General features: G+C 34.4%; 1 protein-coding gene across 1 annotated transcript in view; it reads left to right on the top strand.

The window, feature by feature from the left end:
• Positions 1–18,236, top strand: part of LOC145660666 (damage-control phosphatase 1-like) — a 47,835-nt gene that overhangs the window by 3,988 nt on the left and 25,611 nt on the right. Inside the window, exons 2-4 of the mRNA XM_081725987.1 lie at positions 2,263–2,368; positions 9,184–9,422; positions 16,070–16,235. Of these exons, the coding sequence (XP_081582113.1) occupies positions 2,263–2,368; positions 9,184–9,422; positions 16,070–16,235 (511 nt within the window). The remainder of the gene's footprint in view (positions 1–2,262; positions 2,369–9,183; positions 9,423–16,069; positions 16,236–18,236) is intronic.

An 18,236-nucleotide genomic window follows, 5' to 3' on the forward strand; every position in this document is an offset into this window, starting at 1 on the left:
AACGTCTTTCTGGCCACGATTTCGTAATTTTCAGAATATTACTTATATTTTAGATCCAAAATACAACATGTTTATTTTCAAGCAATATTGTCTTAAAATAGTTAATCATGTGTTGCTAGTAGAGACCTGCACGGGCCGAATTTTTCGGCCCGAGGCCAATCCAGCCCGAATGTACTGTACCTAGGCCCGGCCCAGCGTGGGCCCGAAAAGTTTGGAGATTTTCGGCCCGACCCCTTTCCGGCCCGGTAAGTTTTTAAAAATTCTTGGCCCAAGGCCGGCCCGGGCCCCATAAATTTTAAAGTTTTTGGCCCGGCCCGATAAATTTTTAAAAAATTAGCTCGAGTCCCAATCTTTCTCAAAATTTAGTATTAAACTTGACCTAACTCTCAGAAACATTTTCTAAACTCTGGTTCACAACCTGACGCTTGCCTCCCGAATGGTACCTTTGCCTCCTAAAACTTTGCCTGTCATCGAGAGAACAAAAACTCATTCCCTGTAAAAAAAAATCTAACTTAATTGATTTTTAGCATAAAGTGAAGATTTTAATATTGTTTAGCGACAGGCAAAACTTTCCCACCCCTTCTTGTCATATTTTGGGTTCAGTGAAGGTCAAGGTCAGAGCTCAATTTAGCGCGCAATGCCTGCAATCCTCTGTAGTGAAAGTGTAGCCGCTAAGCAACACAAACTGTAAATAGCTATTACATTCTTTGTAACATTTTTCACGGGCACACTTCTTAAACGTTTGACTTTATTCCAATTATCGTTTAACGAAAGTAAATAATTATTAAAGAATTGCAATTAATCGGCCCCAGCCCGGCCCGGCCCAAAGAAATAACAGAGTCGGCCTATGCAGGTCTCTAGCTGCTAGTGACCAAGGTTGCTCGTAATATGTCAGTTATAATCAGAAATATTTCTCACAAGTGGTAATTAGCAGGAGTTTAGTTTAAATGTCTTCCTACAGATTAAGAAAGCAACCACAAAAGAAACTTTCGCTGAGCTCGGAAGATAAAGGCTCTGCAGTACTGTCCCTTGTTATACGTAGTAGATTACAAGTATCCAAACGAGTGATCCGCAAATCATGTATATAAATATTGTATGAAAGCAGTAATGCGAATCGCACAATAGCTCAGGTTATCATTCATCCGTACAACGGAATACAAAGTGACATCGCATGCAAGCCATACGGGCAAATAAAGGGTTAAGCAGCAACTATGAAAATGCGCTTTAGGGTTTGAAGTTCTTATCTGTAAACCTGATTCTTCTGGGAAGTGGTCTGGGTGGCGTAGTAGTTAACGCATTGGCACAGTATGACGAAGATCCCGGGAGCGAGTGTTGGTCCAGCCATTCAATTTTTCACTTTATGTGTTATTGAATTCGTGCCGACTGAGGATCTGGTGTTTTAAACAGGTCGGTTGATTCCTTTTTTCATTAATATATATGAAATTAGTTTTTTAATAAAGTACTTATAAGAAGTTTCTCACAGATTATTAGGGCAACCGAAAAGCATAACAGCATATTACACATGTGGTTGGTACCTTGAACATGGTTGTGGTTGTCTAAGAGTCCAGAAGAAACTAAATTTAAAAGCATAATAAAGCATAAAGCATAACTTAAAATACATAGCACAATTCTTAGAAAATTTTGTTTAATTGCAAGCTCAACATACTGTATTAATATTTTTTTAAAACCAATATTTACAATGCAAAATCATTGAGAACATAACAGTGCAACAATGAAAAGCTTATTTTTATTTCTGTAAACTTTTCGGTGTGGAAAAAGAAAAATTGAAAAGAAGAAGAAAACTTCTTCTTCTGCCAATAATGAATGGTACAAAAGAACTCCACACTATGTTGTTAGTTGTACTTCTTCAACTTGAGCACTTTTTGTATTTTTTGATGGCATCTTTTACTTCCCCTTTTTTTATATATTTGCACCTCTAAAAGGCGCCCACAAGTGATAAAAATACTGAATCGAGTAAAGCATATCTCTTTACAGTGCATTAGGTAGAAAGTTCATTAAATATGAAAAAAACTGGTTGCGTAAAATATTAATAAATAGATCAAAATATTTAGAATATTTAATGTATAGTAAATATTATACACTATACACGATTAATGTAAAACAATGATTGAAATTACCAATAAAGCATAATTAAACAAAAAATAAAGCATAATGTAGGTTGCTCTACAGATTATAAAATCTTGTATTGATTGGACTATCATGGAGGGAATATTCATCTTCTTGTTTATTTATTTTCATTAGGGGCTTTGCTTATGTGACAATCAAGGACCGATTGCCTGTAATTCTGACGAAAGTCGTTGATCAGCTATATCGGGATAAAGTTAAAATTTCTGAGGATTATGGAGAGGTACGTATATGATCAAAGTAATAGCCTATTTATGTTAATTAATTATAGAGAAATACACAGCGTAAATGCATTTTCTTGCCTCTTAAATTCACAGTAATATTTCATGATGTTTACTTTGTGGAAAATCAGAGAACGTGTATTTGACAGAAGAAACCCCAATCAATAGATCAGTAAACGTCAGGTAAAATTATGTTGAGTTTTTATGTTTCTTTTCATTCTTCAGTTCTGCACGTTGATGTGAAAATTTATTAATGATCTATCGTATTATGTCAAGTTAGTTGTGTGAATTTCTTAGTTTCTACTTGTCTTCTTTAGACATTTTGCTTCCGTTACCAAAGTTGCTTTTTCAAGCATCTGATTTCATTCTGTTTCTGAAAAATACCTTTACATTGTTTCTTTCAGTTTTAATTACTAAAATTCACTTTGGATGTGATATTTTGTTATTTTATTTTACTTTATATCTTTCGTATTTTACCTCCATTTCTTAATCAGAATTCTTGTAATTTAGATATTACCTCTAACTAAATTCTTCGCATTGTATGTATAAGGAAAATATGTTTGAATACCGTTATACTAAGAGAACAAAATTTCTACAAATTAATAAAGCCAAAATCAAATTTATTTTAAGTTGGAGTGTGATGTGTAGATGTCGATAAAGTGTTGGAAATTATAATTAAAAAGTCGGCTGAGGAGTACATAGTATTCCTTTAATGTATTATTTAGCCTATATTAGCCTATATTTCAAATGCTTCTCGCGGGCCTTTTGCTAAGAGCTTAGACTTAAATTTTCGTCTATGCATGACTTCACATAGTTTTGTAATAACAGAGCTGTATATATATATATATATATATATATATATATATATATATATATATATATACAGCGGACGCAGTGAGACAGTATGTGGTGGTATGCCATACCGCCTCTGGTTTTGCAGTGATGAAGGCATACCGCCTCCGGTTTTTCAATGATCAAGACATACCGTTATTAGAGAGAGATGATAAATACCTTTAATAAATCCATTTTTATACACAGTAATTGGCAAATAGCTTTGCACGTAAAAAAAATGTCTTATGTAGAAGTAATTTCTAAGTTGACAACACCGTCATTTTTATCTTTTTCCTACCTTTTTGTTTTTAAAATTGAGGGGTCTTCAAAGAGGTTCTAGTTTATATGTTGATGTGCCATATCGAATTGTTTCTTTCTTATGTATGTGTGTCTTCTTGCCTTAATACATATAAATGCCGTGTTTTGAGCATGGACGGATTTAGGGATTGTCTGCTTTGGCGGCAGACACTCTGGGGTTTGGAATATCCCACAGCCGAGTGGGGATCCGGGAGTTTTCCCGCAGGAAATTTTAATATAAAAACCTGATTTTTTAGGGTTTTCGTGTATAATTATCTATAATACAACATAAAGGGATTTTTTTTTTTTTTTTTTAAGAAAATTGTTGGCGGACGATCAAAGTCTCTCCGTGTCCGTCCCCGTAACTACAAAGAAGTTCTCCAATGATTTTCAGTCATTATCTAAATAGAAACGTGACTCTTTAGGCAACATACCCTCACTGTATTTCAATATTTAGATAGCTGGTATGTCGAGTCAAAATCGTAATAAAACATACCACCTCTGCTTTTTTTTCCACTTCGAATACTATATATATATATAGGGTGTTTCAAAACAATACAGACAACATTTGGGAGGTGATTCGTGACACCGAGATAAGACAGAAAGTATAGATCAACTTGGATGCACAAATGCTTCCTTTCGGACTTATAGGCTGCCGAAAACATGAAAAAATAAACTTTAAAGGTTCATAGCTCCAAAATTATGGACCTACCATAGTCTGGTCAAGACTTCACTTAGGAACTAGTATGTACTCTATCCAAAAATCCATTTCTGATATGTTCTTTACTTCCAGTGTTGAAATTTCTGTCATTCCAGTAAAAAGTTCTTATCCTTAATATTTTATTTCGTTCACCACCGATTTTTGTTTTTCATTTATAAGACAATTTCCAAATTTTGACAAAAGTTCTTCAGTGGTTATTGGTGGTTTTAGACCCTCTTTGAAACATACCACAACATTTATTTTATTTCATTTATTTATTTGTTTGTTTATTTCATTGCTGGTGTAATTATTGAAAAATTAGGTATACGAGTAACCACTCATTAACTTATTGCTATTATCGTCGATAGAATTGAAATTTTCAGTTGTATATTCATCCGTATCCTCTCCTGAACCAGTTTTTAAGCATAGAGTCAGCGTCTTTGTATAACTAATTAGAACCCATTTTCAAAGTCATTAATATTAGTTGCGTAAAGAAAAAACAAAGAAGTGAGTTTTTAATTATAATCAGATAATATTCTAAATTATTATGTACATATTGTTTTTAAATAATTACTATTTTTCTGACCAGAGTATGGATTTTTATTTTTTGTTAAATTAAACTTTAATAAAGAATAAAAATACATACTCTGGTCAGAAAAATAGTAATTATTTAAAAGTAATAATTCCAGAGTCAATATGGAAGGAGGTACATATTGTATATCAGTTCGTAAGGTATGGTTAACTTTGGTTACATACAGAGTGGCCCAAAAGTAGGTATACAGACCTGCATCGATCAAGTATGACATTTTAATTGATGAAAATAATTAATTTATTTGCTTCGGTTTATTCCGAGCTTAAGGTATAAGTGAAAATATATTAAGAACAAATAAGGAAGAAACTAAGTCAATACCTGTATGGATAACAATAAATAAATGATATAAAATTTCATGACTGATCAGTACAGGACTGTATATCTACTTTTGGGTCATTCTGTATTTTGAGAACGTCGAATATGCAAGTACAAAAATGTAAAAAAGCCTTCCTATTTTTTTCGGTAATTCAATTAAAAACATATATTGTAAAACTTTGTCTCGCATAGGTTTTAGTTAGAGCATTTAATAAAAAGAGTGTCCGGAATCGATCTCCCACTACCAATTTTATTATAAAATTTCTCTATAAAAGTATTTTCACAAATCTCTACAATCAAAGGTTAGTTATAGGTGGTCTTTGACTGTAAGGTCGCAGACAGGATCTCCAACAGAGCCCCGAAGCAGGCTAAGAGGAGTGGAATTAGGTGCCCAAAGCTCCGAAGCAAGCAGTGGGTAGGTTAGATGGCCAACAGAGCCCCGAAGCAGGCTAAGCCAGGAGAAAGGATAGGCGTAGTCTTGTAGCAGACTAGAGGAGGGTCACCAAAAAACTGGTACCGAATTCCCTTTGTTCATCCAATTTATAGGGTTCCTTGGGTGGCGGTAGCGCTGCTGCTCCGTGGGAGGGGCTAGAAGCCGTCGTCTGCATGTGACTGTAGATCCATCTGGTGGGAGATCCTCTTGCCGAACCACTTAATGGTGTTTGTAAACACTGACGCGTGGAATTGTTTGTTTACAACATCACATAGGATATTACAATATATATATATCTTATCTAAATTCAAGATAGATTTGGCCGTGGCAATTATATTCACTTCAACATCAGAAACTAATATCGGAAGACAATATATGTGTATGATTGTAAAATTAATGTAAATCTTTTTTGTTTTTCTATTGTAAACATATACCATCAAATTTTTCTTTTGTGTATCTCTGAAAAGCTAATATTGAAATTAAATTTATGTATTCCTTTTTTAAAAAAAAAAAAAAAAAAAAAAAAAAAAGTGAAATATATTTGAGTTTCTGTGTGTGCTATTGTGGATGAGTTATAATAACTGAACAACTCCGTTATTGGTGAAAATATTTTAGGGAAAAATTCTTCACATATTTGCACGTAATATTATCTTACCGTTTTTCTTTTACCTTGTAGGTATTATTACTTTTGTTCCATATACTGAAGTAATTGTGGCGCCACCTTTATGAAGATTTTAAAATTAGCTGTATCTGCAACTTCAGTACACAGTGTGAGATCTATCGTAACGGAATCACTTTCGTGAATAGCTCAATGTTAAACATTTTACAACGTCCTTCTAAACCCAAGTTCTATATATCGCTGTTAATGTGAATAATTAACCGGAAAGTTTACTTGTTAGAATATGGAAATGAGAATTTGATTAAACTAGCAGTTATCGAGTATGTTGCACAATTAATTGTACTTGGTTTCAGCGATAAAAAAAATATTAATATTTATGAAATTAATATATTTGTAACAAGACACAGAATATGCTCTTTTCATTTCTAAATGAGCAAAAGTCCATGTAGTTTATTTCGCAATAGCAATATACGTCGTACTAACTTTACGTAAGTAATTTTGTTTGTGTCAATCAGATAACAGTAGCTACTTTACACATGCACACGGTTTTGATAATTGTTTTAGTTGAAAAGGGGAAGATTCATTCCTCTTTGTCAAACATTCTATAGAAATTATTTATGATTTTCCAGTTTATTATTATTAATAATAATACGAGAGTCACATGGTTTCTGACCTGATAGGAAAGAGAACGTGATGATGAGCGTAAATTTTATATGTATTCTAGATAGTTCCATTGTGTTTAAATACACATTTCCAAGCGGTGCTTCAGTTTCTTTTGACCCACTTAAAAAAAAAAAAAAAAAAAAATCTGGAAGTGTAGCCAATCATTTTACTTTATTCATAACAGCCTCCTTTTGTGTGGAAATGTATTGACCTTCAAATTTGTCTTTATGTCAGGAAACAAATGACAATCTGAAGGTGCTACGTCGGGCTGATAGGGGCTGTTGGTTGAACTCAAAGCCACAGAGATACAGTTACTGGAGTATTTGGTGAGCAGTGTGGTATAGTGCGTTGCCATGAAGAAAAAGAATACTACGTTTCATTTTGTCAGGGCGCAGCAACAAGTTTAAGTAATAGTTTGCGTTAATAATCTGTCCTTCGCGCAGGAAATCGGTGATGAGAACGTTCTTTTCGTGCGAGAAAACTGACTCCGTTCTGTTATTATTCCTGTGAAAGTTTGGCAGCGAAACTTATTTGGCGGAAGAAATGTAAAATGTTTCCACTATGGTGACTGCTTTTCTATCTGTGGGTCGAAATGATGACACCATGGTTCATCCTGAGTTACAAGGCTGCTCAGAAAATCTTCATGGTCTGTACACGTGCGTTGCAAATTTTCATCTAAGAGAATTACTGGTTCGCGTTGTAGGTCAGCTGTTAAATTTGAAGGAACCCAGTGCGCAGCCATCTTTTACATGTCCAAATGGTTGCAAATAACAATATGCACGCGCTCCTTAGAAATACAAAAGACGTGTTGCAATAGTTTGTTGTGTCAATCGATGATCCGGTATGATCATGTCATGCACTTTGGTGATGTTGTCGGGGAAGCACTTCGCAGGCGCCTGGTTCGAGGTTCGGCACTAAGAGATTTTCATCCACGTTTCATTTTATTCGTCCAGCCCTTCTCTGTTGCATAGAATGAGGTCTCGCCTGTAAAATGTTGCGTGTCCTCACGTATCTGTTTGGTCGTTCAGTCCATCAGGAAGCGATACTGAATTTACGGTAAGATACTTATTTACAAAGAACAAACTGAATAGCATGAATCAGGAATGTTTCCTTCTACGTTAGGCTAGAAATTTTTCAACCGACGCTCATACTACTAATGATATTTTATACTTTTTTAGTGTATTTAGTTTAGTGGATTATTTTCTATAGCTTTAGTTAAAGTGTTCACTTTATTTAAAATTTACAACTGTAACTATCATCATGCTTACTTTGCTGAAGTCTAGGGCCTCTTTACACCACCAAGGCTATATGAGACGTGGACCTACAGTTTAAAGTGAAATCCGAATCATCATAATGCTTTAAAATTTGTGAACGATCTACCACCGGGAATCGACCTTGAGACTGCGTGCACCAAAAGCTCACGCGCTAATTACTAGACCAGGAAGGAGGGTGAATTATCATTCTTACTAAACACATATTAAGTTCCCATTCTGGTAACATCACGGGGGCCAACTTTTTCCAATGTATATACCCTAATTCTCTATCGTATCTCTACACTCTCACTTGCTGCACATGCCAGGAACATGATCCAAGACAAGCAAGCTAGTAGTTCTATTTCCTTCTCCGATTTTTTTTTTTTTTTTTTTTTTTTTTCAAGTTGTCTAGAAACATTTTGTTTTATATGCTGTTCATTTTCACTGTTTTTTCTTCTTTCTCTTCCGTCTGGCAAAATGAATCTTCTGTGCGCATCTCACTGTATCCTTTATGTATTTATTTAGTTAACTTTTACTTTTGAAATGAACTATCACAGGGTGTCTATCGGTCACGAAAGTCACGAAATCAGAAAACGGTCATGAAAGTCACGAAAAAGTCACGAAATTTAGCTTTTGGGTCACGATTTTTTTTTAATTGTACAAATGTAAGTACAGATTGGAAAATTTTGTTCTATAAAACGTCAAAATTCACCACCAAAAATGTCTATAGTCGGTTTTAGATGCTACCAAATGGCAAGCAAAGTACGTTTTTATCGCATGGATGAAAATTCGGCCTAATTCGTACCCAAATTCGCTCTTGAAAAGGTTAGGAAATTTTATGATTTGGTAAAGAAAAGGTCACGAAAAAGTCACGAAATTTCATTTTGAAATTTTAGTAGACACCCTGTATCATGATAGCTAACATATATAACATTTCTTTTAATTTTTCCTCTTTCCAAAAGAAAAAATAAATCTTCACATTAATTTATAATAGAAAATTTTCGTTCTTATGAAGTAGTTGTTTGTGCAGTATATCTCATTGGGAGTATAGCCCTAATAAAGAATTGCGTATTTTCTTAAGACATGTAGATAAAATATTTCTTTCTCATTATAGTGTGCTAAAGAAGAGGTGAAACTTATCATTGGATACTTCTCGAAGCTTCGAAATGAAATGCAAACAAATAAGATTATTGTTCCCCTTGTATCGGAATTAGAAGATACAGATCTGTGGAATGTATCGCTTGAAGAATTGAAAGAACTTCAAGGGACGACGGAACCCAAGTGGTTTGACTCTCCGTGGTTGTATGTTGAATGCTATTTCTACAGAAGAATTCGAGAAGGATTTTCATTACAGTAAGCATTATTCTAATTGTTTCGCTTTGTTTATTTATTTTCAAAGTAGAAAATCTACATACTATTATTTAAGTATTGTCAGCAAGATTAAGATTGTAGTAAGTCCAATTGACACAGAATCCTTAGGCAACACACTAGAGCTTGTATGGCTGCCTGCCAATAAACGGTGTATCCTTCTATGATATCATTTGTCTCTTATTTGTGGACCGAAAGGTTTGAGTCCAGATAAACAGAAGCACGTGGCTGTAAGTGGACTTCTTACTGTTGACTCCATGATGCGTTGTATCATACGACTCATGTTAAGTCTGCTAGAAATAGTTGAAATAGTACGAATATGAGACTCTAAAGTCATACGTTATATATATATCTTGAAAATTAAAGGTGTTTTATTATTTGATGTAACACATGTACTTGAAAAAAATTGGAAAACACAAATAAGCTTAAAATACTCTTACCTCTAGCACATACGCAGAAAGGCTGCATAAGAATGATACTGCCAATCAGTTTATTTGAAGCTAAATTTGGATCATAGTCAGAGGTGGAAAATGCATAATGACTTAAAATATTGTAATATCACTGTTGAAATACTGTGTTACGGGAATTACCCCGCATAATAACAGTTTGGTGCAAGCAGATCATTATGATTTATTGATCTCTTTTCCTGTTATAATATCTTACTTCATTTGAAGTATCCCTTTTGTTTGGATTGATAGGGGCCGGGGTGGCTCACTGATAGAGCGTTCATCTTTGGTGCATGGAGTCCCTGGTTCAATCCCAGCTCGCACCAAGTGGAATTTGTGGTGGAAAAACACCGTGTTCATGGGTTTCCTCGGGGTTGTCCCGTTTATTCCCTCTTTTATCTCATCATCAGCGTCTCCTTTAGATTACCCGGCATAACCGTGGGATGAAACCTGAAAAATTTCATTTGATTTTCATTTTTGTTTGCATTGATGCCCGTGGTCAGATGTAAAAAAAAAAAAAAAAAAAAAAAAAAAAAAAAAAAAAAAAAAAACTTCAAAAGAAAACCAGCAGAGATTTTTGGTTTTTATTTTTATTATTATTTTGTGTTTAGCTTCTAAGTTTTTAAAATCTTATTTATAAACGACCAGCGTTTCAATGCTTCACGCTAATTTCTAATAGTAAACAGCCACGCTAATGTCGTTACTTGTGGTGTCGCTTGCCAGCCTAGTAAACCAATAGATGTCGCTAACATACAAGCAATTAGCAGATTTAAAATTATTTTAACGATTTAATTGTAACTTAAAACTGTTTTGTTTTAATTTAGTTATTTCAGAATGAATAGAGATGATACTGAACAGGAACGTGTTTTGCTGCTTATTTTTAGGACAAGGCTCGTAGCCATGTTTAGATTTCAGCATTAGTATACAGTACAACCCCTCAAATCCGAAAACCCGGCAAATCCGAACACGTTCTCAGGAGAAAAAAAATAATAACTACAGCTGGAAAATGAAAAAAAAAAAAATTAATCACACAAATTTAGTTTTTTTAAGGTTTTAACATTTTTAGACTTAATGCTTATTCAAAATCATTATCTAATTATATTCTTACAAGAAGACAGTTATAGATATGCGACAATTATTTTGGACATTAGTGTACACCCGCCAGTCAAGGTCACTGCCCTTTCGACCACTGGGCCACCCTGTCTAACCTCAGTCGTTATTTTACCGCAAATTCAGTGACGAAATATGTACGTAATATTATTTCCCGGGTAATCCGAACACCCCCGAAATCCGAACAGGCTTCAGCCCCAATTAGTTCGGATTTGAGGGGTTGTACTGTATTGCTTACACGCACTTGTTTAATAACGTAAGTAAAAATAAGCTGCTTTTCTTTTATTATACTGCGTATTGTTTATTAATATGTCAATAATTTCAACGTTTTTCTGCATTTAGAAGCTTTTTACCGAGTTGCTGACTGTATTACCGATATATTTTCTTTTTCTGTTTCTCTTTCATCAAAGTAGACTATAATTTGAACTCCTTCTAAAACACTAGTAAATTCTCTTCTAGGTAACAGCTTTTAATTAAGCAGAATTTTAAGCTATAATGTACAGTGGGCTAAAGACTCGGACGCAACAATTAGTGTGTATTAACAAAACAAATGTTACACACATTGTTGAAACTAGTATTTGCACAGTATTCAACAGTGTATATTTAAATATATATGTTGTATATGAAAATGAAAGCATGACGATAACATAACGGAGAAATACATCAATAGGGAAAATAGAGAATAGGTATGGAGTGATTTAGTTTTTTTTTTTTTTTTGTATAAGCTTCTGATTTAGCAGAATTATTTGATTATAAGCCTACTCTCCGGAGATTAAAAACGGAAATTTTAAAAAGAAAAAGAAAATGAAATTGATTGAGGGCACATACAAAGCACAGACAATACATTTTCTTGCTAAATGCTAAAAGATTGCGAAATGATAATGAATTCTGCTACATTAATATATTTTTTTATGTAAATAAATTTATTATTTTTTCCTGTCAGTACATAAAATATTTGCTAAATCTAAACATAAGCAATATAAATTTTGCATTTAATTAAATGTCACTACAATTAGATGAAAATCTACTGACTTAGCAATATTGGGTCTGCACGATGACAAAAACATTTCGTTGCTTCTGGAGATATTTTTCAGAACTTTTTTTTTTTGCATCGATAAAGGATGTGGTCTGCTTTGCTGACTCTGTTAATGAGACCAATTCTAAACCAAGAGACATTTTGTAAACCAACAAGAAAGTAGAACACAATCATCCTAAGATCGGTGAGTACGGTATATGTTAAGTTAGTAACGTTGGGTGGTCGAATTACAGGGCAATCTCCATCTCGTGGTGTTAAAGGTAAGAGAATAAAGCTATTAACGAGCAGGGAAAAAATCATTTTAAATATATTCAATACATTTTGTCAGAAGCATCAAAAATTGACAACTGCTGATAAGTACATAGGCTAAAGCGTTGCTAAAGCGTTAATTTACTTATTAGCTGTAAATGACTTTCACTCCGATTATCATCATTTTTCTTCCCATAGTTCTTGTTTTCATGCCATAGAAGTCGTCTGGCTGCTGTCAAGTACATGCCTTCCCAAATGGATATTCGATTCGATGAATAGACTAGTTTACTTCGACTCTAGTTTCTAGATAGTACTGTATAGTTTAGTATCTTCATAATAAATTAATTCCCTAAAATATCTTAGTAGGACCTACAAATGGGACCCTGAATTTATACTGTATTTTTTTTAAAGTCCCGCGATTGTGCACCAAGAGGCTAAGGTAAACGATGAGGATGTGATGATGGTGGAATGACGAAAGTGAAAGAAAACGGGAGAACTCCGAGAAAACCCACGCACACGATTGTTTACTCACCACAAAATACACACGGCGGGATATGGAATCAGAATCAAGGACCCCACGCCCCAGAGGTGAGCGATTTTTGTTGTCATTGAATTCGCCCTGCAGAGGATTTGGTGTGTGAAAAGCCCGGTTGTTTACTCCCTTCATTAGTATATAATGATAATAGAACCGTCAAAGATGTTCTGCGTATGAATACTAGATTTTTGCAGCACAGCAGCTAGGTTGTGGTACGAGCCGTGTGATCTAAATAAAGATTACCGACTTCAAGAATGAGAGAGTGTGTAGCTGTTCTGGAAAGCGGACTGGGTAACATAATGTTTAATGCATCGGCACAGCATGCCAAAGATCCCGGTCCAGTTATCCACTTTTTCACTCTGAATTCCCACTTACAAAGGATTTGGTGTGTATAAAATCCAGTTGCTTCCTCCCTTCATTAATATATAGTTTCTCAATATTTGTTGCCACTTTGTCTCTGTGAGAAGCAATATTGAAACCGAAAAATGCAGTAGATTTCAGCCATTTCTGGTTTTAGTAGTGTGGTAAGGTCAGAGAAGGGGGGCTATTCCATATGGATCCCATAGGAAAGAAAAGAAACTGTTTCTCGTTATCTTGTTTTGCTTTTGCTCTGTTGCAGCTAACATTGAAACAGGAAACGAGAAATTTCTACTACAGCCTCCGGTTGGAATAGGATAATGACGTCAAAGACAGAACCTATTTTTGGAAAACTGAATTCATGTTAGAAAACCATTTCTTGTTATCTTTTACCGTTTTTTCCCACCAGTTCACGTTCTATAGTCCATAAATTGTCACGTTATCACTAGTTGAATTTGAAAAGTGCAATAATTCTTAAACAGAGACTTATTTCTTAATTGTCATGTGTCACCTACCACTTTAAACATGAAACCACGAAATAATACGCTTACAAATACTTTTAAGAAACACACAGAACTATTTCTTGTCAAGTGGTGGACAAACATCGTGCTCGTGGGTTTTCTCGGGGTTCTCCCGTTTCCTCCCACTTCTTTCATTCCACCATTTCATTCATTTCTCATCTTCACCGTCTTCTTTAGCTTAACCGGCATAAGCGTGGGACGTAAAACTTAAAGATTTCATTTCATTTATTTATTTCTTGTCAAATGGAAACGTGCTGATTTACGAATTTTATCTGGGGATAGAATCCTGTATTCATTCCTGTTTCATTAACCTCAAATTCTGTCGAAGGACTGAAGAGTATATTTGCTCTTTAGCGGCAGTCTCCCACTTTTGGTGCGTAGGCTATGGTTCGATCCCAGACTGTGTAAATTTATGGTGCACAGCATTGTGTTCTTGGGCTTTCTTGGGGTTCTTCCGTATCCTCTGATATTGGCGTTCCACCTGTTTTCCATGATCATCACTTTGATTAACCATCCGTTACCTTTAGCCTAAATGGCGTAACATGTGATATTAAACTAGATTTCATTTCATTATTCTGTCGTACGTCTGCGTAACCATTGATAGGAAGAATTTTCTGAATTTTTGTTTTCCTGCTCTTCTATAACAAGCGTGGTAATGTTTCCGTTTAAATCCTCGACCACGTTTGGGTGCATTGTTTCGTTCAATGTATCCTGCAAAGGCTAGTTTCTGGTACGTTGAAGGCGTTTTCCTCCTTTACATAGTCGATGCCGTCACCACGGAAGAAATCAGTTACAGTGTCACCATAATATGACATCATGTGTGGCCGAAACGAGTGTTTACAGAGTATAAAACTACGTGATAAAGGGGAATTAATTGTTTCCATCACACATTCTCTCAGATACGTTTCTGCATTTATAGTACCTTCAAATTGAATGACTTGGATACATTCCCTTTGCCAATGACTTGTAAAATAAAACAGTGCATGATAAGTTTGAACTTTTCGAATTTGTGATTGTATGATACACATGCAATACCTGATAAGTTGTAGCGTTTTCATCCTCGAATATCCCAGGTTCAGGGATAACGTATCTCTTGTCATCAATCACCAAAACTTTTCTGATACATTTCCTATAAATTACGCGATATATTTTCTAGACGTTCTTTTCTTGAATTTTCGTTTTCTTGAGTACACCTTTCTTTTTTTTTCTTTTTTTTTTTTTTTGTATACACACACATGTTTTCTTATTTCTTCTTTCTTTTTATTGCATTTTAATAAGATTAACACTGTATGTAGCTAATTCAAGCTGTGTAACAGTAGTGCATGCTAAAACTGCAGGATCTTCAATTAATTTCTACAGATTTAATTAAGAGTTACTTAAACTGATTTGAGTGTTAGTCATTCCATAATCGTTTCCCTTTCTTTGTATTAGTGTGTCTCGAAACATTCCTAACATTATGCGCATTATCTCTGGTAATTTTTCTTCCTTGACGAAGTTTGGTACGATATGTTTTTGGTTATAACCATTGTGTTCCTGTAGTACTTCACTACTACTTTTCGTTTGATGCAGGATTCATCATCATTGCCAGAGCTACTTTTCAGTTAACTTGCTTCTCTTCAATCTATCTAGTACCGAGCGCTTTCAGATGTTCCATTCAGCTGATAGGCTGGTCGATTGCAGTCTCAAACCGTGTTAGCAACAGAGCACCCTTATGTAATGTATATGAGCTGAAGATCAGGGATAGCGATTCTATCTCTAGACACCACTTAAGCCGAACATATTAATAAAGATTGTACCATACAGGTATACTTTTGTTTGTTTTCAATATGACCACCTCGAACTAGACGTAAACACTTCCATTACACAACCACTTCCAGCAGAATACATAAACAAGTAACAAATAATCTAACCAATTTCCAGGTGATCATCCTACTGTGATGTACCTGCGTGGCTAAGCGGTTAGCGTACGCGCCTTTGGCGTGGGGGACCCGAGTTTGATTCTCGGCGGGATCTCATATGGTTCGGATTCCACGTTAGTCAGTAGATCCCGTCTCGTATAGCCTCGGTGCTGAAAGAAATGTTAAACTCAAAATCAACTCAGCTCAACTTCTATCATGTAAAATAAATAAAACATGACAGAAGCAAATCTCACATTTATCACCCCAACAGTTTTGTGCAGTACATTCGAAAATGGATATGTTTTTGTGGTATCAATCGTACAATTTATTGTGGATTATCACGATCTTTCTGTTTTGTTTGTCGTTTCGTTAATTCTGTTATCACTCATTGCCATTCATTGTCTGTAATATTACGAATTTTATCGTAATAAGATATAATAACAAACGCTTAACTAAAGATTTAATATTTTCCACTTTCAGGAAAGCTCTAAAGGACTTTGACCCTTTTGCTCTACAGAAACAAAATGCTTTGACGTCTTCTTTGCCTGCCATTAGCCTACTTGCTCATCATTTGGTAAAGATTCTACAAGATGTAAATACTTTAAATACATCAGCCGTGAAACGGGAGTTCCTGCGCATACTAGAGGTAAGCTTTATATATATGAGTGAAAATGGCTTATAGCGAGTCACTCTTTTAACTAAAAGTTACTTTTTTTCATGTTGGTCACTAAAAGTTACTTTTTTTTGGTAGGTAAAGTGACTTTTCCGTGTGATTTATGTTTTGCATTGGCAGTTTTCTAAGAAAAATATTATAAAAATAAATGGAAAAAGGCAGGAACTTGTTGCTCATTACTCTTCTGAAATCTTCAGTACCTGCTGCCACACGTGAAAGAGTCAGCTTTATTCCCACTTCAGCTTTTAATCTCTCTAAAGCACAGTGGATGGTTGGTGGAAGTTCTCAAGGTGGAGTTGAGAACCCTTCTGTGTCTGTTCTTTCTTCTATCATAATAGTCTTTTAGTTTTCTCTCATAATAGTTAACACTCCGCTCAACGTTGTATGTGTGTGTGTTTATGTTTGTGTGGTTCATCATGTTCGTCTTGTGTTATGCTTCTTTTATGTTCTTAAGAGTAGGTGATGAATTTGAATATGTCATGGCTTTGAGAATTCTCAATGCTAAGTTAAATATAATGTCTGGGATGAAGAAATTCGGAAATAGGTCAGAACTGATTCCACTTACTCAGAAGCTTCTTACATTTGCTAAGTCTGCTTACCGTAACTACAAAGCATACTTAGAAAACCTAAGAAAGGAGGAAGCTCAAAAAGAAGAAATAAAGAAGAAAAAATGAAACAAAACAACAAAGAGAGAGGTGATGGAGAAATTGACAAAGGAAAAAAGGGGCATGATGAGTTTTTGGTCACTTTTTCGTGTGCTTTTGATCACTTTTCAACTATTTACAAGAGACCAGACCACTATGAGACCTGATGTACAGAAGAGAGTGGATTTCGGCTTCCTCCTACTCAACAGAATTCATTTCTTAAAAACATTTATTATTATTATTATTATTATTATTATTATTATTATTATTATTATTATTATTATTATTATTATTTATTAAATTCCGCGAAAAATTGTGAACAAGAAATAGAAAGAAACTAATACAATTTACAAAAATGGTGAGGTGCACAAATAAAATTGGAAAGTATCATAGTATTGCGAGTGATGATATTATTTAGCAAGAAATTAAGCAAAACCCTAGTACTCACTTCAAAAGAAAGCTAGTACTCACCTTTTTTTTTTTTTTCGATGAGTACTAATCTTTTGCTTATATTTCTTGCTAAAGTTGGAAATCGTGCAGAATGTTTTGAAAATGGCTGGTCGATTGGAATTTTTGGATTTTTAACTGAATTGTATGATTTAAAAGCTGTAGAAAATATAGTCTGTAAGGCTGTAAAAATTGTATACATGGTTTGCTCCAAAATTTTCGTATGGGTTTTCTTAGCCTTAGTATGATCAACAGAGGTATAAAATTTGGGGTGAGAAAATGTTAGATACCACCATGCATTATAAAGAAGACAAAAGAGAAGTCTTAAAACACAGTGGTAATTTACACCGAAAGGAACAGGAATTGCTACAAGCTAAAATATTGTCAATTAGATAGTTAAGGTAAATTGTTAAAAAGGAAATCCACAACAATTAGCATTTTTTGTAAATTATCTGTACTAGGAATTGTTATCGACGGGACATTTCGTGCCGCGCTTGCAAAATATCCAAAAGTGAGAAAACATGACAGATGATAATTCTGTCAACATGGTTAAAATAATAATACGGAAATGAAATCCAATTTTACAGATTTATTATAAGTCTTCTTGTAATTAACAAACTACAATTACTTGTTTTAATTTTTAGTAGTACCACCAACATTGATTTCTTTTAACCAATAATTTATGTTTGTGGTTTTGTTCATTATTATTATTATTATGATTATTTTACTGCAAAAGCGTTAATTAATACATTTCGTATTCTTTCGTTTTACTTACCTTAGTTTTTCATGTACAGTATCTCTCTTTCATGATATTGTCTGCTTTCCTGTAAAGGCCAATTTGTGGTGCTGTTATGACACATCCTCCCCTCTACTAGATTATTTT

Source organism: Thermobia domestica, chromosome 9 (assembly GCF_964235325.1).
Source record: "Thermobia domestica chromosome 9, izTheDome1.hap1.1, whole genome shotgun sequence".
In the NCBI taxonomy this organism is placed as follows: Eukaryota; Metazoa; Arthropoda; class Insecta; order Zygentoma; family Lepismatidae; genus Thermobia; species Thermobia domestica.